The 20,697-nt window shown below is 35.4% G+C and overlaps 4 protein-coding genes across 8 annotated transcripts in view; 2 read left to right on the top strand and 2 right to left on the bottom strand.

The window, feature by feature from the left end:
* The window catches only part of LOC109036498 (ubiquitin carboxyl-terminal hydrolase 47), a 30,574-nt gene extending 27,369 nt beyond the window's left edge, over positions 1 to 3,205 (top strand). For both annotated transcript variants that reach the window (XM_019050755.2, XM_019050754.2), the window contains one exon: positions 476 to 3,205. In XM_019050755.2, coding sequence (XP_018906300.2) covers positions 476 to 713 — 238 coding nt within the window. In that variant the 3' untranslated portion in view covers positions 714 to 3,205. The remainder of the gene's footprint in view (positions 1 to 475) is intronic.
* A 1,733-nt stretch (positions 3,206 to 4,938) lies between these two features.
* On the bottom strand, positions 4,939 to 6,047 carry LOC109036497 (uncharacterized). Its single transcript, XM_019050753.2, has one exon. The coding sequence runs from the start codon at positions 5,717 to 5,719 to the stop codon at positions 4,997 to 4,999; it is 723 nt and encodes a 240-aa protein (XP_018906298.2). The 5' UTR covers positions 5,720 to 6,047; the 3' UTR covers positions 4,939 to 4,996.
* Positions 6,048 to 6,113: 66 nt separating this feature from the next.
* On the top strand, positions 6,114 to 8,893 carry CSN6 (COP9 signalosome subunit 6). Its single transcript, XM_019050752.2, has 2 exons — positions 6,114 to 6,660; positions 7,942 to 8,893. The coding sequence occupies exons 1-2, from the start codon at positions 6,352 to 6,354 to the stop codon at positions 8,581 to 8,583; spliced, it is 951 nt and encodes a 316-aa protein (XP_018906297.1). The 5' UTR covers positions 6,114 to 6,351; the 3' UTR covers positions 8,584 to 8,893.
* Positions 8,894 to 10,512: 1,619 nt separating this feature from the next.
* The window catches only part of LOC109036494 (5-phosphohydroxy-L-lysine phospho-lyase), a 56,530-nt gene continuing 46,345 nt past the window's right edge, over positions 10,513 to 20,697 (bottom strand). For all 4 annotated transcript variants that reach the window (XM_019050750.2, XM_019050751.2, XM_019050749.2 and 1 more), the window contains 7 exons: positions 20,054 to 20,190; positions 19,097 to 19,179; positions 16,000 to 16,210; positions 14,835 to 14,979; positions 14,061 to 14,160; positions 13,163 to 13,354; positions 10,513 to 12,486 (listed from right to left, as the gene is read on the bottom strand). In XM_019050750.2, coding sequence (XP_018906295.2) covers positions 12,387 to 12,486; positions 13,163 to 13,354; positions 14,061 to 14,160; positions 14,835 to 14,979; positions 16,000 to 16,210; positions 19,097 to 19,179; positions 20,054 to 20,190 — 968 coding nt within the window. In that variant the 3' untranslated portion in view covers positions 10,513 to 12,386. The remainder of the gene's footprint in view (positions 12,487 to 13,162; positions 13,355 to 14,060; positions 14,161 to 14,834; positions 14,980 to 15,999; positions 16,211 to 19,096; positions 19,180 to 20,053; positions 20,191 to 20,697) is intronic.

Raw genomic sequence — 20,697 nt, 5'->3', positions numbered from 1 at the left:
GAATTATTGACCTGCCAAAGGCCGATAACCAGTCGATTACTCAGCCTGATAAGTGGCTACTTCAGTTGCCCGAACAACATAGATGACCAATTATGTAGATCCATTTCACCTTAATCTTGTCTTGTCTACCTGACAAACACAAACTTTCAACAATCAAGCTACTAGATTTCATTGTTTCAAAAAGTTTTCTCTTCCTTCTTAACGAAATTTTTGAAATTATTTATGAATAGTTTAAGAAAAATCATGTAAAATTTGCCAAATCCTAAAAAGTTGATTTGCTCCAGCGCAGTAAGTTGTCAATACAATTTGCAATTTCATGAACTAAGATATTTACCTGTTTTTTCAATATCTGTTTTTCCTCCACGAGGCGAGCTACTCACAAACGATGCATGAGAATTCAGCTACTACAATCATTGTCTTTTTCTATTCAACCATTCATTTAATTTCATCTATTTGAACTCTGTTTTTTTTCCAGAGATAAGCGAGATGAAGGTAGTTCTTTACATTCATCAAAAGTTCCTCTGAGATGTATGCGAACTTCACAGTATGAAAGCGATCCTCTCCAAAGGGATATGAAGTACATGTTAGAGAATCTTAGTAATTCGCAGAAAATTAAGTGTCGCAATCCGGTCCGAAAAGAGAAAGGTCTGAAAATTCATCTCGGCTCATCGCCAGTCAATTCTAATCACTTGACTGGGGACATGGAAGAATGAGTTCCTAGCATTAACGGAAGGTCTTCCCTAGAAGTGATTGCATGAGAGCCTGACTTTGGGCCAAAGGTTAATGTAAACTCTGGAACTAGGATCACTCTTTTGAGTTTACCTGTTAAAGTTTTCCTATGAAGCTGATGTTCTAGGAAATTGTTAAGTAAACTTGACATATCCGCACAAATTAGAACTTTATTGTTAAGGGACTTTCAATAGCTAAAATTTCGATTAAGCTCGTTTAATTTTTTGATAGTTCTAGAACGGAATGGCAATTTCGTAAAATAACCACTGTCATGTTATATGCGTAAGGCAACGGGAAGTTGGTCTCCTATTGCTGTATTGCCCCAACTTTGTACAGATAAAATTTGTTTTATATTTAAGAAGATGGCTGTAATTTCACTTGTTAGTTGCTTAGTACATTGAAGTTTGAATTTTGCGTCGGAAATTATTCAAGAAGATTAGGAACTCTGCTTGTTTCTGGTGAAAATCTATTAATTTTTCTCGCAAGAGAAAATAAAATCACCAAATTGTCACTACATATATGGGAGTAACGCCCTTTTATAATGAGCTTCATATATTTTATTGCTTTTGCAGTGTGTATTAAACGTATGATTTGACAGATAATGTGATGAAATAATCGTCCTATGAAACTTCTGAGCTATTTTTGTATGTTCAGAATTTTATTCCTCTTTAGAGAGAGTACAAGTAGACTTTAATGTTAAGTTCAAAGAGAAAAAGGGTCCTATCAATTTTAATCTACCAAAAATATTAATGCATGTAAAAGATAAAAGTAGAGACATCAATCTATTTCAAAAATGAAAGGGTGACAGTGACTTATCTATCAGTATCAAAACTAAATTTTACGTTGCATAAAAGTAACTCCTGATGGGTGAAAATGATGGGTATATATCGGTGCTATTCCCCGGTTTTCGATGCTTTTTTGATACTTTTTAATTGCACACTAATACGCTTTTATATAATTTTTAAGTCCCCCTTCCAAATCACTATGCAACTGTAGGTGTTCAAAAATATGTTGCTGACCCTGAACGTAAAAGTTGTCAGCCAAATGAATGATTCCTGATTGTTATTTTTGTTCCCCATTTCATTTCATTGCTGCTTAAGGCCCTGTCCACACGATCGCAGTTCGAGGAATTTTGGGCGAACTTGTTACAGCTCAGCTATAACTTGTTCGTGGAAATAGTTCATCCAAACCGCGTCTGTGTGGACAAGACCTATAAAATGGCTTTTCAAGTCTCGGATGTTGCAGTCCACGATCATCATGCATTCTTTGCCAATAGATTTTTATTTGTTCCTCTTGAGACCTATGTTTCATTTTCATGTATGTTTGTTACACAGGGTGATCCTAGAGTCCCGCACCACCAGCAATAAACATTACCGCTGTACCTTAAGATTAAATTAAGATAGAAACTAGGAATTTAGCGAGTGCTTTTAGGTCAAAGGAAACGATTTTGGGAACCCACAAAATTTTAAAAGGATCACTCTGAAAGGGGGCAAGAATCCTTGGAGTTATAGGAATAGTGCGAGACTTTTGGATTACCCTGTATGTATACCATTTCTCCTCTCACATGCTTTCATCTCGCTACGTTTAGAAACGAAGTTCCGTGAAACTGACGGTAGAAGGTTGTTGCTAACCTTCAACTTACAATATCAGAGTTTGTGCTACTTAATTCGGCTGACTTTGTGAGTGAGATGAAAGGACCACAAGTTGTCTCTTGCATTTAGTTTCAATGCAAAATTGAAAAGGATTCCTCTCTTTTGCACTATGAAAGTCAGCCAATTCATTTGGCACAAACTGTGAATGATTCGAGTTTCTCTGGCAAATTTTTAAGCAGTTAAAATGATGACATGGAAAACGAAAATGTATAGTCTTTTATTTATTTGCTGTTGTTGTCTCTTCATAAAGACTCCATAAGAATTTTTAGTAACTAAATCTGTAATTATCTTCAGAAGAAGTATATCCCTTCAAAATTTAACAAATGGCCACTTAAGATAACTAAAAATCAACCTTTTTATTGTGCTATTGCTCAATTGTGATTTTTTATTTTATTTTAATGTTCGTCTCAAGTAATTAAATTCCTGAAATGTTGAAATTGCCACACTAATAAAATACCAAAGTGTATTTGCAACATCCCTTGAGCATTGTTTTGGAAGGAGAAGTGACGGCTACTCTGATATTCCGCCCATTTCTCTTCTCTTTCATCCCTCACTACTTTCTATTGAGCAGTCCTGACATGCCTCAATCAGTTCTAAGTTCTCGATAATCTTTCATTACAAGTCATCTGTGGAAACTGAGTGTGTTGCTTAAATCAGTTGAACACTGTTTTCGATATTATTTATTCATTTACCTACTATCTTAATTTTTTTCTTTTATTACGATTGTTTTTTAAAAGGTTTATTTATTTCCGACAATCTCTTGATTTCATTGTTTTGCCTTGTTCCTTTCCTTGGAAAAGAATAGTAAAAATTATTTTTTTCTATTTCCGTTTTTTTCATTTATCTGCCACAACTCTGAAGGAAGAATTTGACCATTCTTCATAATCACATTCAACTCAATCTACAACCTATGATCCGAGGATTTGTGCATAATGTTTTGATGTAGTTGAATAATTTGCGCTGACTACCTGGTTTTGGCTCTAATATCTCCAATCGATACAAGTCTTCTCACTAACTTGAGGAAGTAGGAAACAAGGGTACAGAAAGTTCCCCATTCCATTTTCAACCAAAATTCATTTTTAGTTTCCCCTCCATACTTGGAAAAAAAAGAATTAGTAGGACATATTTTTTCTCTCACCTTGCTAAAACGCTGTAGAAACAAATATTCGAGAAAATTTAGCAGGCTTTCATAAATTCTTCTCTGGTCGGGACAATTCTGCACTCCCGATTGTGCCTTTGTTGCTGTAGTGCAATGCAGCAAGGTGTGGAAGTAAGGAGTTTAACAGTTCGACATCTGAAAAGTCACTATGACATGAATTTATGCAACTATTCAGAAAAAAACCGAAGAAGTGAGTGCCCAAAATGTATCTAATTTATGTTTCTCTCCTGACAAATATGCCATACTTTTTCCAAATTAGAAATCCATTTCGATTTTCTTTTCCTCATCTAGAGAGCTTTTTAGAAAAAACTTGAAAAAAAGAGAAATCTTCGTCATGGCATGAGGAAGGAGGGTAAAGTCAGGCAAATCATTCCAGAGGACAAAAAAGAAAAAGGTTGGCGAGTCAAAAAACTAGAGCTAGGGCTACCTAATTGTGGTGGAGTAGTGCAAAAGGACCCTTAATGCGGAAATTGAAATCGTGAAATAAGTAGGTAAGACAAAAGCATTGATTTGGCCTAAAAAATATGAATTTCCAGTTATCCCAGTAATTGAATGCTTTCTGCTATTCTGAAGAGGATTAGAAAATATTTCAAGCCATGAATTTGCATCATTGATGATAATGTTTTTTTAGTGCTGTTACAAGGATTTAAAGTGAATTGTCAATAAGGCTGACAACAGAGCCAACAAATTTTAGAAGGATTTGTCTCGATCTCCCCACAAACTTTAAATTGCCTCTTTTGGATTGGCTCCTGATGATACAGAGTTAAGTTGGATCCTCTGCTTGGCTTGATGCATTTTGCGCTTCATCTGTACATTTCCAGCTTGGCCATTCGGTAGATTATTTGGGAAAAATCAAAATGTCAGTCTAGATCAATCATAAGAAATGTTTGTGCCCAAGTATAAACATCTTCCAACATCTTAAAATGAAATCAAAAGTACTACTTCCTGTTGAAAACCGATGTCATTATGTCGATATTTATGGTTAATTGAAAGGAAACAGTTCTTTCTACTTTACTTTTGGATTTGAGAAAATGATTTTCATCCCGAACATTACTCAATGGCTGATCTTATCAAGAAACTGAAATTTTGATTCATCCAAAATAAACCCATCATGAGGTTACAATTTTTTGAAATAGATTGTACCTAGAATGCATCGCGTTGAAGCTGAAAATTTGTCTTAACTCCTCTGAGATGTGATATAAATATTTCAATTTTTTTTTTTCATTTAGAGGGCACTTTTGCCTGACTTTATCGCAGCTCGTGGACAGTTTCAAAGGGCAAAATCCATCCATGAAATTGAACACTATCTAAAGAATTGTGATTTAAATATTAGTATGTATTGCACTTGGCATTACAACAAATTTTCTTGAACAGTCAATAATTATACTTTAATTACAGTTAGGTGAAATACAGGGATTTATACAAAATTTACACATAAATTACAAAAATTCAAATTTTATTCATCCTCTTCTTCCAAGAGATGATCTAGTTTTATTGCCTTTTGAGTGGACTCTCTTTTGGAGGTTTCTCCAACAATCTTCCTCTTGGTTTTAGTGCTCTTTTTTTGGCCGACCACATATTCTGGCATTACAACTTTACTTTTATTGAAGGAGACAGGAAGTTTCGAACAGGTTGAAGATGAGCAGCCCTCATCATTTGAAGTCTTCTTGAACAGTATTTTGGTATTCTCCAGGTCGATTGTCTCTCGCATGCTTTCCTTCTTTTTCCGATCCTCCAGTTCTTTCAAAAACGAAAATGCAGTTGCTGTATTACATTGATCCGTCATCTGACTTTGAGGGACATCTGCGAGGCTGTACTTGGTCCATTTCTGTGGATTCAGCTGATAATCTGGGACAGATCGTCTTAGGTGATTTTTAGGTGGGCGGAAAGAAGGCTTTTTGAAAATACTTTCTTGACCAACAAACTGTCTAACATGAAGTTTACTCCTGATGGCCTCACTGTTCAAGTTGCGACAGTGATCAACTGACTTGGGATCAGGAGGTTTAGAGCCATACTTTTCATTCCTTTCCTTTTCAGCTGATTGTAATACGCTGAAAAGATTTTTCTGCCGATCAGAAAAGCCAGATGAAACAGATACATTAGCGGTGTAAGTCATGGGATCATCAACATCTTTCATGGTAGATCTGCGTGGTTGGGTACTGCCTCGCGGTATCGGCATGTGGATTTGTGAAATTTGTAGATTAGAGAAATCAGTGTCTGTTCAGTTTTTATAGTTGGATACAAACATATGATATTGCTTAGAGAAAAAGGGGAAGTTCACTGATTTTTCATTTGACACTTTTTTCAAATTAGTGGAGAGACGATGATTTGCACAAATTATTCAAAATCACAGATTTTCACGCAACAGTTTCATCACATTGGTAGAGTGACAATAGTTAGCACAAAATACCGTGCATTTCAACAGTAATAATTAAGTTTTAACTAAAATTCTGACTATTATGCACTGCCACTGATAAAAACTTTTACTAAGGTTAGGTTTCTATTGTTGTTGATGCTGTTGTTGTTATTGTTTACATTTTTAGTTAATCTGGCAACGTCGGAAACTTTGTCCAATGTTTATTTTCCTCAAAGAGGTTAGAAATTTAGAATTCTGCATTTTCTCGTTCATTGTGTCACAACTTTCGAGTGGTTACGATATTCTCTGTGAATAATTTCGAATTCAACAGTTCCAGCTTCAGCACTCAATAGAGACATTCAGGTCTACTTCCAACTCACATAAATTTTGTCGTTCCAATTTTTTGTTACGGTCTTTAGTCACACCGCAGTTGAAGTAAGTTTGCATTGTTAGCCATGGGCACGCCGGCCGCGAGTAGCATGGAGGTGGATGAAAGTTCCAAAAATGTTATGGCCTCATCTGGAATAGTTGGCAGTGTATCCGTCTCCCTACATCCATTGGTCATTATGAATATTTCAGAACACTGGACGAGGATACGCGCTCAAGAGGGTCAAGCGCAGCAAGTCATTGGCGCTTTGATCGGCAAACAGACTGGACGCAAAGTCGAAATAATGAACTCGTTTGAGTTAGTTTTCAACGTTATAGGTGAAGATATAATGATCGACAAATTCTACTACAAGACTAAGGAAGAGCAGTTTAAGCAGGTAATAAACATTGCATGCCTATGCTCCTTTAGACACGAAGGTTTCATAGTTTTCAGAACCTTAAAGGTGATTTGTTAAGCTCAAGTGATGTGGTCGAACTGGCAAGCGATATTTCACATTGACCAGACTCTCGGCAGATTTTGAATTTCTGGAAAGAAAAAGGACGAAAGCGCTTGCGCATAAGCTGTAAGAATCATACTAAACTCAAAAATTGGCAAAATTCAGAAAAATGAAATGAAAGCAGAATAGTGTTAGGAAGAAGGCCTCGCATTCGATACAGAAATCAATAGCGAAATCGAATGCGAGGTTTTTTTCCTAACTTTATTCTGCTTTCATTTCTCTGAATTTTGTCAATTTTTGGGTTTAGGATAATTCTTTAGGCTTATGCGCAGGGGCTATCAACCTTTGTTTTGCTAAAAATTCCAAATCTGCCGAGATTTTTGACCTAATCGATGCGATATATTGCATGCCAGTTTGACCACGTCACTTGAGCTTGACGAATCATCTTTATACTATTTAACTATGAAGTTGGGAGATTTTTAAGAAACAAGAAGTTTGAACACATCAATTCATCTCACACCATTCGTTGGGTGGTGTATCCTTCTGTTATGTGAGGGTTGTAGTGCTAACTATGATCAGTAGATCCCGGGTTTGATGTCCGGTCATTTGACTCAAAGATGGTCTTAAATGATAGTTGCATGGGGCTGGTTGTTAATTAAAGACTGAAGAAAGATAGGGCTCTGTCAGCACGGAGTCACCTCCTTTTGAGCACTTGAAGGAATGAAAAGCGAATTATTCATTTTCAAAGAAATGAGGTGATACTTAATTTATTAAAAAGATCCACCATTTATTACTCAAAAAATGGAATAAAAATTTGAATTTCTTATAATCAAATTGTTGGATTGATAAATCAACTTATTTGATAGATGTATCTGCTAGAGTCCAAACTTGAAAAGCATTACAGCATTACAACGTCCGTCAACCGTTTAAAACTAGTTTTGTCGAAAGCAGTCAGTAAAAATGAAAGCAGTTTTTTCCAACCTATCTTCAGGGATGCAAAATGTGCCATTCAGCCAAAAATGTCATGCACTCTATGCAATCCGGGATTTTTTTCTCACTTTTGTAATTTTTTTAAAGTGACTCTTTGTTGCTCTTTAAAAAGGTCTTAGGTTGTCACAAAGGTCTTTCAATTAGCTTCTTACAGTTTTCCAAACTTAATACTCCACAGAAATGTGAATAGACTGTCAATTTTATTTACATCGGTTTTTTTTTCCCCTCCAGGTCTTCAGTGAAATGGATTTCCTTGGTTGGTACACAACAGGTGATGAGCCTGACGAGTCTGATATCAAAGTTCACAAGCAGATCTGCGAGATCAACGAGAGTCCAGTATTTCTAAAAATGAACCCGCTTGTCCGAAGGAGCGACTTGCCTGTCACCATGTATGAGTCAGTGGTTGATCTTATCGAGGGTGAGGCCACAGTGCTTTTTGTAAAACTCACGTACACCCTAGCAACGGAGGAGGCCGAAAGAATCGGTGTTGATCATGTAGCACGCATGTCCAGCAACGATTCAGGAGAGAGCTCTTTGATGGCTGAACACTTAACAGCGCAGCACAGTGCAATAAAAATGCTACACAGCCGCGCTAAACTCATACTAGAATACCTCAAAGCACTGCAAAGTGGACAACTCCCGATGAACAGAGAAATTCTGAGAGAAGCATCAGCTCTGAGTAATCGGCTACCAGTGATTCAAAATTCAAAGTTCAAAACCGAATTTTACAATCAGGTAGCAGATGTAGGACTCATGACTTACCTTGGAACCATCACAAAGAGTTGCAATGACATTAACCAATTTGTCAATAAGTTTAATATAATGTACGATCGACAAGGAATAGGTCGCAGGATGAGAGGATTGTTCTTTTAATCATGCAGCTAAAATTTTTTTGTGATTTTTAATTTTTTTCTTGCGTTTTGTCAGCTCTGACAATAAGCAGAAAAATCCTGGCACCAAAACCACTCCACTCTCTTTACCTTTGTTAATCATTTTTTGGTCTCTCAGTGCTCCTAAGGATGTGCATCTAAGTACACCCAGTTTTGAGTGTGCAAGCATTTTGTCATTATATTATTTTAGGTAAACGAAGCTCAATGAATTAGATTGAAAACCAAAATAGTGCACTATTTTTAAGAATGTGCTTTTTTGTTGAGGAATAAATGTAACATTTTTCTTATCAGTATTTTAATTTTCTTCCTAGCTTCACAGTAAATCCATTCATCATCTTTTTGCCTAGTGACAGCTGAAAATCCCTATCCTTTAAATTCAACTCAATGAGTTATAGTAGCTGTAAAATTTTTCAAGACACTATTGCTACCATTCCAGATAGAGATTTTTTACTGGCTTTCAGGGCAATATGCATGGGGATCTGCGATAGGCATCTTACTGCCAGATGAGCTGAAGACAAAGGGCCACTGAACAAGGTACGAGTCAGAGCACTTCATTATTTTCCTCTTCAAAATTTCATGAGGAAATCAACTTCTAAACAAAATATAGGTGTTCACAATTAATGTTGGTTAAGTGGCAGAAGTACAAATTACATCGTTTTGCATGAGCTATCTTCCATTTGATCTGTGCTATAATACTTAAGATGTTCTTGTTCAGGAGTTGGTTACCGAACTCTTTATCGTGCGTATTGTTTTCCATGTAAATTTTTGAAGAGGAAACATGTGATGTTTTCTTGTAGTTCATACCTTGTCAAGTCGCTCATCGTAGAATATTAAACACTTTAGTGATGAACCTAAATATTTGTATATATTTAGTACTCCCCACTTCAAATGCTAATGTTCCAGGAATGCATTAATTTGCCAAAGGAGAAACTGATTTAGCTTGAGAAAAAAGGGAGTTGTTTATACAGTAGTTCTACCCACCTTTTTTTATTACGGTATCTTTCATCTTACTCTAGTGCCAATTTAATTACGGAACACTTGCATTCGAAAGAAGTCATTCTAGAAATACTGGTAACTAGATCAATTAACATAGTAATACTCTATATTTTTTTTCTATCGATGGTAGCAACCATCGCCCATTCTTTAATAATGCTAGTAGTTATAAACTTAAATTGAGTCAGTTGTCCATTCATGCTCTTTCAACCTCTGCGCTCAAGCCGTTTAAGTTCTGTAAAAAATTCAAGCCTACAATTCGAAATTCTGTGATTCTTTTACTCCAGCTCAAGAAATTCAAGGAGTTACAATGTAATATTCAAATGGATATGAAGCAGTTCAATTTGAATTTTTATTTTAATAAACTTATCTTTCAAAGATTACTTTATTCATTTGTTTGGGGTCCCTTCAGGACTTGTCCTCATTGTAGGATTTTACCAATTAAACCCTAAAATGAAAGAGCTCATAGTTGGCAGAACAAAAAATTTCAGCTGTAGATACAAACGTGTAAATTTAGTTGCCTAGTTTAGATTACATAAATGTGTATCATATCATAATTTCACCTTTTATTCGGAGGAAAATGAATATTCACACATTATTGACTCCCTCTAGATAAGAGTATCAAAAGAGAAGCAAGTTTTCCCTATACCTGGCATGGGTATTTGAACTTCTTTCAAAAATTAGAGTCTGCAAATATTTTTTAAAAGCTTGTAAAAGATTGCTGACCATTGAAGATTTATTTGGTAAACTAGGAAAGTGTCTGATGTGACTGACTGGGTTCTTCCCCTGTTATCTTCACAAATCATATGACTGAGATAGATTTTAGCAGTATTTGGCATTTTGTGCCACTTTAAATTGGCTTGTCTGAGGAGCCAAGTACTAGTATGGGGGAGAGGAGAGGCAAGGAATGAAGCAGATCTTTTAGAAAAAATGTTTTAATGAGTTTGATCACATAAAATTCAACAACATTCAAAATTATAAAAAATATAGGCAAAAGAGAAAAGACAGAAATTTTTCATCAAAAAAATGAAAATAGCATGAAAATTGAGCAAAATCTTATTGACTCACTCAAAAATAGTTGAGAACCAGAGCTCAAACAGAGAGGGGTTTACTCTCTCTTTGAAACAAAATCGTTAATAATTATTTAAATTACATTAATACAAACAATTTTTTTTTACTATGCATCACACAATTTCGAAATTTCATATGATTCTTTTGAATAACTAGATTGGAGGATACCCGTATCGTAAGATTGAGAGCATACCCAATGTCTCTCAAAAATTTGAAAACATATCAGTTTTGGATTTTGAATCAATGGTTAATTACAGATGGAGAATCTGTTCCGAAGTTAACTGGCCATAGAATAAATAGACCAAAGACTAATTAAATAAATTAAATACAAAATATTTGAGAGGTTTCACTAATGAAATAGAATTGAGCAAGTTAGATGAGTCAACTTACTGTCATCACAAGGATAATCAATATGTAACGTCAAAAAGTTTCATGTTGGCTCTCAAGAATTTATGCTCTTGATAATGTAGTCTATTTATTCCATGACTGTTGACTTTCACTGTACCTGATCTTTACATTGAACTTCAAAGATCAGTAGTAGTCAACTGTAGAAAAAAAAGGCTTTTTTCCTGAGTTAACTACTACACAGATAAAAAAAACAAATTATAGAGACAAATAGAGACATTTCAGTTAAATTCAACGGTATTTCAAATAGGTTGACTTTTCTCTTGGAAAATCAGGACAGATGCAAACTTATCCACTTGAAAAAGAGATCATGGACTTTCAAAGGCTGCAAGAGCTGTACAACAATTTATCACCTGAGAAAAAATACCACCTCCGCAACATTTTGTGAAAATATTGGTCTAAGACGATGATGTTCTTTATGGTGAATACCGGTTATAAAAATTTGTTTCCTGTAAAAAATTCTACTAGACAGTACTTGAGAGAAGATTTCCCGTCAATCTGTTCCTCTTACAGATTGGTGAAAAAAAGACTCCGTGGTGATATTTTAGGAATGCGTTTCAGTGGTGGTATTTTTTGGGAGACAAGCTGTTGCATCACTTGCAGCGGGCCAATTATTGAAATTGATAGACAAAGCAATAGACTAAGAAGACAAAAAGGATATGGAGGGATGCTATTGGTGGAAGCGGGTGGTTGCAATGGACAAAGGAGGTAGGTGATAGACTAACTAACGGCAACCGACAAGAGACCCGACAGTTAGTCTATCATTTTTCCTCTTAGTCTGTAAAGACCACTAGTTTCAACCAATGGGAACGCTCCATACTCCCCATGTCTTTTTTGTCTACAGCTTTGTCTATAAATTTCAATAATCGGCCTGCAGGTGACTCCTGGCGCCATTAGTTTTTTCTTCAATAAACCAAACGGTAAAAATCTGCAGAAAATGCCATTAAAAATATTATCAGAAGTCTGACAACTGAAAATTTTTAATCATGAACAATAGTCAGTTCTTTCTTGAACTAGACTTTCCAAATTAATACAGCCCGCGCAAAAGAAATTTATGCACCTTTAGAGTGTGACAAAGGATCCGCCATCTTGATTTTTGCATTCAATTCCGATGCTACATCGAAGACAGCTGATCTGCTGTCGCGCTCTTAAGGTGTATAAACTTTTTTGGTGTGGACCCTAAATATGAAGCAGTTCCACTGCAGTTGACAAAAACTCATTGATGGCAGCCATGTGAGGTGGGGATCCCTCCGCTCAGTTTTCACTGCATCAATTTATTTTTGTGATACCTAATCAATCAGAGCAATTGAGTAAAAATCAGTCCATGGAGTGGTAGTTGTAGGAATCGAGAGCACTGTCACTATCATCTGACTCTGGCCATGATTGAACCATTGGATAAAGACTACTGGAACTGGAGCTGAAAACAAAGATGACCTTGGAATCAATGTCAATTAGTACAAATAAATTGATTTAATTATTGTCGTCCAAGACTGCTGAGCATCTAAAAAATGTCCCAAGATTGCCGAACATATAAAAAATGTTAAAAACCGCTAAACAGGTGAAAAATGTCAAAAACCGCTAAACAAGTAAAAAATAACAAAGACTGCTGAACAAGTAAAAAATGTCAAAAACCAGTAAACGAGTGAAAAATGTCAGAGACCGCTGAACATGTAGAACATTATCTGGAAAGAAGTCATCCCTCACCCCTGCAATTAATCTTCAAGATTTGAGAAAGGGAGAAAAAGGCACTTAGGTTTTTAGAATTTGTAATACAAAAGGAAAAGCAACATGAGCCTTTTGCATTGTAAATACAAAGAATACACCTAAATCTAGTACCGAAGGCCCTCAAAAATTCTTTTGGTAAACCAGCAGTTCTCAAAAACAAAAATTAAATAGGTACATGCACTTGAGGTGTTTTCCTTTTTCCCCAAACACAGACTTGTAAAGGAAAAATCATGAAGAGTAATAAAATCCAAACTTCCCTTTCCTTTTGATTTTCTTGCAATTATCTACTGTACTGGTTTAAATTTAAAGTTTCAAAGCAAAATTATTAGTTTTTAAATTCTAGATCGTAAGGTATTTGAAGCACTAACCTTACACCACTCGAACTTCCAGGAAAGCCCATTGATAAACTTAGATTGGAGGTCTCAACATCAGTCACAATTTTGTGGAAAACTTGAATGACTACTTGAATATCTTTGCTGGTGACACAGAGAGGTGTTATAAAAAACAGTACGTTTCCATATTCACCCTCGTTGGCGACCAGAATATATTCGTCTTTCATTCTGCAAACAGAAGCAGGTTGATTAGTTTAACGAGAAATGGATTCTTCTGCGAAGAAATTGATTTTGTCAATTACTTGCCTACTAATTTTTATTAAAGTTATCAAAATGAATGTTAAAACAAACCCACATCATTCACTTTGTTTGCTGAGTATCTATTAGAAACACTTGCAACAAAAGTAAGCTGTTCAATGCATTTTGAATGGCTACTGGAGCTGTTGATTTTTTTTATTTTTTTTTTATTTTTAAATAGCTCCAGTTCCATACTTCTTCGACTTTTTTAAGGGGGAGGGGGGGGGACCAACTTTTTAAAAATATAATTCCCAAAGTTATAAGAGTTATAAGATAGTGAAGAACCGACTGAGATCACTCCTGGACCTGGTGGAAAAAGTGAAGTTTTTACCTGGAAAATTGTTGATAACAAATCTTGTAAGAGCAAAAAAACTGGAAGTTGTGAATCTAAAAATATGGCATTGAGTTAGTATATTGTGCTCTCTTGTATATGTACTAAGATAAATATGTCCAAGATTAGAGGATTTCTGGCGTAAAAAAGTGAAAGATTCTAACTTATCCTGCAACTAATCACATTATTTGTTTGGGAGAATGGATGGAACCGGAGCGGAAATTTAACTTGTTGAGAATCTAAGACTTACAAAGATTCCGGAATACTAATTTTGAATGACATAAGTCTAAAACCAATTAAAGTTACCTGTAAGAGATCACTTCAGCTAATTCAGGAGCAGGTTTTTTACTTTCCTGAGTCCAGACAATATCTACCGCTACCATTAAACCTAAGCCTCGAACATCACCTGGACAAGTAAAAATATCAAAAGAAAAAATTAATTAAATTAAAATTATTGGAATTATGATCATTCGACAATCCATGGTTCATGCATTGAAAACAAAAAGAAATTCAAGGACTTCTGAAAGATTATATTCTGTCAAATTTTTCAAGAACTTGCTGAAAATAAAAGGACTATCCAGACTTTTCTCTAGTTTTTTAAAGAATGTTAACTCGACAAAAATATTCATCTTAAATTCTAACACACTATAATGCATCAACACTACACTGGAGAGTGAATGTGCACAATATTCAGCAGAATACTGATACATTTGAAAGATGGCAACAAAAATTATTTAACAGATGTTCAGAATAGTTTTTTTTTCTTTTTCAATTTTTTTTCATTTTTTTCATTTTTTTTTTTTTTTTTTTTTTTTAAATCACTAGGATTAATTACATGCATTACTTATATCTGTACTTAGAAGTCAAGGAAATTTAGCTGACAAGTACGGAAAAATCGAGTTATTTGCAATCTTGACTTACTTAGTAACCTTATAAGGGATCTATATCTGTGGGAAACTCCCAAGCAACGTATCTCAATTAGACCACAATCCGATCAAAATCTAGGTGGGACACTGTACCTGACCTCCCCTTATTAATACATAGAAATAAAATAAATTTTAGAAATTGAAGATGACAAACCTATTATGGTATGTTCAGGCTGTATACTCTTAAATCCATGAGTCAATTCTAAACCTAGTAAAAAAGAATTTTCCATGAAATTCTCTCTTTGCATTAGTCGTAGAACAGCTAGACCAACTTCTGCTGCCACAGGGTTGCACTCATACTGAAATCAAAGCGATTTGTTACTTAGTGGTGAGAAAATTCAGTACCTTAGAGAGGAGAGTATTCAAATAACTTTTAATAAAGGACCAAAACTACAAAAATTAGACGATGAAGATACACAGAGTATCCTGAGAATAATCATTTCAAAAATATGTGTTGATTCTTTTTCTACATATCCTCATCTCTCTCTTGTAAGAGGCTACTTCAATTTCCACATGAGCCCTGTTTTATATATAAATTCACACTATCTGCAACTCATGTGGAGATTGAGATACGCCGCTACTTCAGAGAAGTTTCGATATGATCAGACAGATGAGCTTTTGCTTGTATAGCTACTTTTTTCCACAAGAGGCTCAAGGGCAATTTAAATTAAAAAGTAAAGTTAGTAATGAAATTTTAGTGAAAACTATCCCTGCTGATAAGAGAATGGGTCAGTTGCGCTGGTCACAGAATCGTGCTTTGATTCTTGATGTTTGTGGATTTGCTAAAAATATTGAGATCTGTCCAAACCGCAACTTTCTATGTTCAATATTAACCGAGATATCGCCCTCTGGGAAATTCGGTTTATGATGTCATCCACCGCGGTAGTGACAACCTTGGTTTCTTCCACCTCGGTTTTATCAGTCAGAGGGGAGACACACATTAGCACTGGTTACTCAACGTGAAACTCAAATGAAAGCTAGGTGGAAGAAACCAAGGGTGTCACTACCGCGATGGATAATGTCAAAACTCCGACTTTTCAAAGGGCGATATCTCGATCAATATTGAACGTAGAATGTTGCGGTTTAGATAGATCTAATTATTTTTAGCTAATCTACAAGAATCAAGGATTAAAAAATGATTCTGTGATCAGCGCAACTGACTCATTCTCTCTTTTCATCTTTATTTCTATTATGACTCAGATTTCCACTTTTCATAAAAAATCCCTCAGCTTAGAGTTTAACAACTCACCAATTCTCCTATGAAATTTAAAGTTGATAAAAAGACCAAGGAACAAAAAATTAAAAAGAACTTAACTTACAGTACTCTTATCCTCTGGCCACAGTGAGGCAGCGATTTTTTTGGAAGTGACAACACAGCCTACAGGGTGTCCGTTACCTAAGGGCTTTCCAAGGGTGAGAATGTCTGGTATTGCATCCTGCGTCTGAAATGCCCAAAAATGACTTCCACTGCGTCCTAGCCCACATTGAATTTCATCTGCTATCACTACACCTCCTAGTTCTCGGATATAACTGCAAAATAAAACAAGCAGTGAACTCCAACACAATGTGTTGATAAGGCGCGTCATTAACTCGCACATATCAACCCCTTTAGTTTTCATTTACAGAGATTTCAAAATAGGCAAACAGCATAAAAAGAGAATTCACGATCCAACACTGCGAGGTCAAAGACGCACCTTGACGAGACCGTGTATTGTGAAAGTAGAAAGCTATTCGATCGAATTTAAGTTTTTTGATCTGCCTCAAGCAAAATCTTATCAGATTCTTGAAGAAAAGTGCTACGGAATAATTTAAGCGAAGAAAGGAAAAATTCTGTCGAACTCCTAGAAGATAAAGTCGATTTAAAGGTATTTTGGGGCTAAAATACCCAAATCACCGGTAGTAAAAATCCCGTTATATTATTGAAAAGAAATTGACTCGATATAAATGCAATTGCATTAAATACGTCTTGATTTTGTTATTTTAAACGTCTTTCCATGCAAAGAAGTTCAACCATGTCGTTGCTTTATTCATTCATGAATTGAAAGTAAGCAATCTACATCCCGAAAATCTACTGATTTGCCGTAAAAAATTGCAGAAACTTGATATACCAGGTCGATGCACCCACTCGTTGAATTTACCAACCAATTTTGTGAGTGCAAATGTGTAAGAATCAATATGCTATAGTCATTTTGGGTGCATTTATTTTTCATGAAACAATAATAATTTCAATCCCGAAAAACCATCAATTTTCCGTATAAAATCGAAAAAATCAAAATATGTCAACTAGCTCCCCGACGTGAAAATTAGATTCTACGTATGTAAAATGTAAATACTTATGTATCGATATGCTGAACAGAACTATGTGTGGACAGTCAGAAGCCCGCGGCAACATTAATTCAACAGAAAAACTGTAAAAATTAGATAGGATTTTAGCCGCTTTGCCCGCCTCTCCTCGCTACTTACAACAAACCGTTCTTATACTCATCTCAAAATTTTTCTCAGAGCTTTGGGTTATTATCAGCTTCCATTTAAACTCCGGTTCGATGGCCGAATCGGCTGCCAAAAAAGCAAGCCACTGTTGAGGGGTTCTATGAGAAATTCGTGATATTATCGGCTCTCAGGAAATCACCCCATGGCTAAAATTGGTGGTATAAATGTTTAAGTGCTTAAAATAATCGTATTCAAGAAACTAAGGAATTAAACTATGGAGTCAATTTCTTTTTAATAATATAACGAATTTACTACCGGTGATTTAGCTATTATAGCCCCAGAATACTTTTAAAGCGCCTTTGCGTTCCAGAATCTCGACGGAATTTTTTTTTTTTTTTTTTTTTTTGCTTAAACGATTCAAGAAACATTGTAGTTAAAAATATAAAGATTTTTCGATTTGGACGTATGAAAAATGTTTAACTCGTTCAGGCACACCGTGTATTGTATGGAGTACTGCTGTTATTCGACCGTTGTCTTCAGGTCAAAATTCTTACAAAGAAGCCCCTTGCAAGAGGCAAATTTTTTGTAATTTCTCCCAGTTTTTTCAGCGTTAGGTATATAAATGAATTGTTTGTCAAATTTTGAGGTCAATTATATTTAATTGTAATTTATACTTTCTTTTTTTCCCCTTCATTTTATTTTTCGTATCGAGGAGTCGAGGTTTTGTTGATTTCTTCGGATTTCGATTACTGTAACTTCTCTTCTATTCGGCCGATTTTTATGAATGAGGTCTCTTTTTATTTGTGTTTTAACGGAGAGTAAGGAAAAAATTGCTAAATACATGCGAAACAATTTTTTTTGAAAATTGGATGAATCCTAGCGTGACGGTGAAATGGTTAATGAAGCGTGAGTAATTGGGGTACGGGTATCGGCCGCGTTGGGACCCAAGGCCCATTGTTCTTCGTGACGCCGACGCAGTGATCAGGAGCGTGGGGACGAGAGGGCTTAGTGGACTCCTGTATGAGCCACGTTTAGCAAATGGTCTAATGAGTCTCGAGGCTCATCACAGATTGCACTTACCACTATCCTGGTGGCCCCGGCTATCAGAGCAAGGAGTACCAACTTTTGAAAAGGATAACAGTGTTGTGGAGATATGTCAAAGCAACGTTGTGAACAAAACGGAGTGAGTGAAATTCTCATTCAAGGAGTGCCGAACTGGTCAGCCATCCTCGAATCAGTTCGCTTGCTTCCGCTTATATATGCATATTTTAAATCAGCGCGCCCCATTCTAAGGTTTTTTTAAAAAAAACCAAGAAACGTAGACTCTTGGTATTCATTACACATAAACTAGCGAGCCCCAGAATGAGAAACAAATTTTAATCATTATTATTGACGGATTAGTAAACTTTTTACACGCTTTGGAAAATCTCAGAAGTTCGTGGTAGTCACTTTTCGGTAAGGAACTAGGGGACTCGGTTATTGTATCGAGGGGGGGGTCGAAACGATCGCAAAGGCGGTATACTACGTATACGCGCCAACAACTTCCACAGTGCCAATTTTTAAAAAATCTTTTAGAGAAACAATGATATAAGCTTTAAATTATTTTCTGTGATCTAGATTTTACGAAAGTTTATTGTAAAAATAAGTATAAGATAGAACTGAAAAATCATAAATATCCTCCATTAATTTAAATTATTGCGGGAGCCTACAGTCTATAATCAGCGGCTGATATGAAAAAAAAACTAGTAAAACAAATTTTAATTTTTTGAGGAAAAGAATGGAAGACAAAAATATGAATACAAATTTATGAAATGGGAAATACTTTCCTCACACATCCCTAAATAAAACAGTGAACCCCCTCTCTTGTCAAAGGATGGGGACCGAGGCAAAACGCAAGTTTTGAGAATGTCTGTAAATTATAAACTAAAAAAAGTGGTCGATTACACATGATAGATAATTTGGTAGGATTGAATTACTAAAAATTACCTATATACTCTCTTCAGCCATCCAGGGGGAGGAATTAAAACACCATGGACGATGAAAACAGGTTCACTTAAAAAACATCCAATCTGAAACACCAAAAAAATTATTACATGAAAAATAATTAATTGTATTATTTGGTAAAATGATTTGGTCAAAAGTTGACACTCTTGATTGATAGAGGTTCAAACATTCTCGCCATTTAGCTTTTCTTCTGTTAAATTGTAAACAAACATAATTGTGTAAAAATAATTATTTTTACTCAATTGTCTTAGAGCATCATATTATACTGTAATGGCGGTTTTATAAGCTTTTAAAAATGATCTGGATAATCTATTAACATGTAAGTAGACTACACTGGTAGAAAGAGATAGTTCACCAAAGTAGCTTTTACATTAAGGGAACGGTCCTTATCAAAACCTTATGAGAACAGGGCTTTCATCAAAGCAAAATTTTACCCACAAATTAAAATAAGTCATAATAAGTAATACACCAAGAGATTTCTGAAAGAGTACCATTTTCTTTGCTTTGGTTTTTACCTTTCCCTCAATATTCTAGATCTGTCATTTGTCCATAGACCCTAAATACAATGCTAAAGTCTCAATCACTAAAATTATGATAGTCAAAAAGATGTTTAAATTTCCATAATCGAGCGGCTGAAAAACGATGCTCATTAAATACATATGATAATGAGAGGAAGACTGGATCTTAACTTGTCTTCTGACCATTTTCACCGAAAATATTTTTTTGGACAGGCTGATTTCCTCTCCTTGCACTGCAATTGTGGCTTGGAGATCACCTTTCTTTAAGTAACAGCAGCTTGCAATGACTTTTGAGTGTTGATTTTGTTTTAAAAAAAATTAGGACAAATGAAAAAAAAATTGACAAAACCTGTTGCTAGAAATAATAATGATAAAAAAAAAACTCCAATATTTACACAGAATTCAAGAGCAAAAAACTTACAGAAGCGTTGCGTTGGACGGCCAGATCAATGGCAGCTTTTGCCTGCTGAAAATATTTTTCAGCTGCATCTGGGTGCCCGGCATACGGACCACGATACATATCGGGACAAGGAACTACATGGACCCAAGGAGGTTTACCTGAAAAAGGATAGAACATAGAAGATTTCAAAATATTGGAGACTGAAAGGGCGATATCTACTAGCAAAATGTCAGTTAAGTACAGCTTTGGTTTGGACACTCCAAAAACGTGAGGAACGGTAATTTATTGATAGAAAATAGAGAACTAGATGGAGCAAACTAGACTGAAAAATAATAAAAAAAAGTCGTTTAAGGATCACTACAGTCAACCATTGCAGAAAAAAATTATACATGAGCTTTAGAGAGGGTATAGTGTGAGAAGGTTTAAAGCACTTGGGTCTCAGAGGATTTCTACTGCAGATAAATTAATAAAAAGAATGTGTGTCCATGAATTCTGTAGAGAGAAGGCTTGTTAAAAACAGCAGGTAAAAGAAACAAGAAAAATTTGTAATAGTATCAAAGCACTCAAAAATCACAATTATTGAGTTGGTGAGATAAAAACTTAACTCTTTACCTCACAACAAGACAACATGAGAAAAATTACATTTTGATGCCCCCCCCCCCCCC

This window comes from Bemisia tabaci, chromosome 6, assembly GCF_918797505.1.
Source record: "Bemisia tabaci chromosome 6, PGI_BMITA_v3".
Lineage (NCBI taxonomy): Eukaryota > Metazoa > Arthropoda > Insecta > Hemiptera > Aleyrodidae > Bemisia > Bemisia tabaci.
This window is presented reverse-complemented; position numbering and strand designations above follow the sequence as displayed.

Excerpts from the sequence above, each read along its gene's own strand:
- LOC109036497 (XM_019050753.2), bottom strand. The coding sequence starts at position 5,719 with ATGCCGATACCGCGAGGCAGTACCCAACCACGCAGATCTACCATGAAA.
- CSN6 (XM_019050752.2), top strand. The coding sequence starts at position 6,352 with ATGGGCACGCCGGCCGCGAGTAGCATGGAGGTGGATGAAAGTTCCAAA. Across the intron at positions 6,661-7,941 it reads AGGAAGAGCAGTTTAAGCAG|GTCTTCAGTGAAATGGATTT; the intron begins GTAATAAACATT and ends TTTCCCCTCCAG.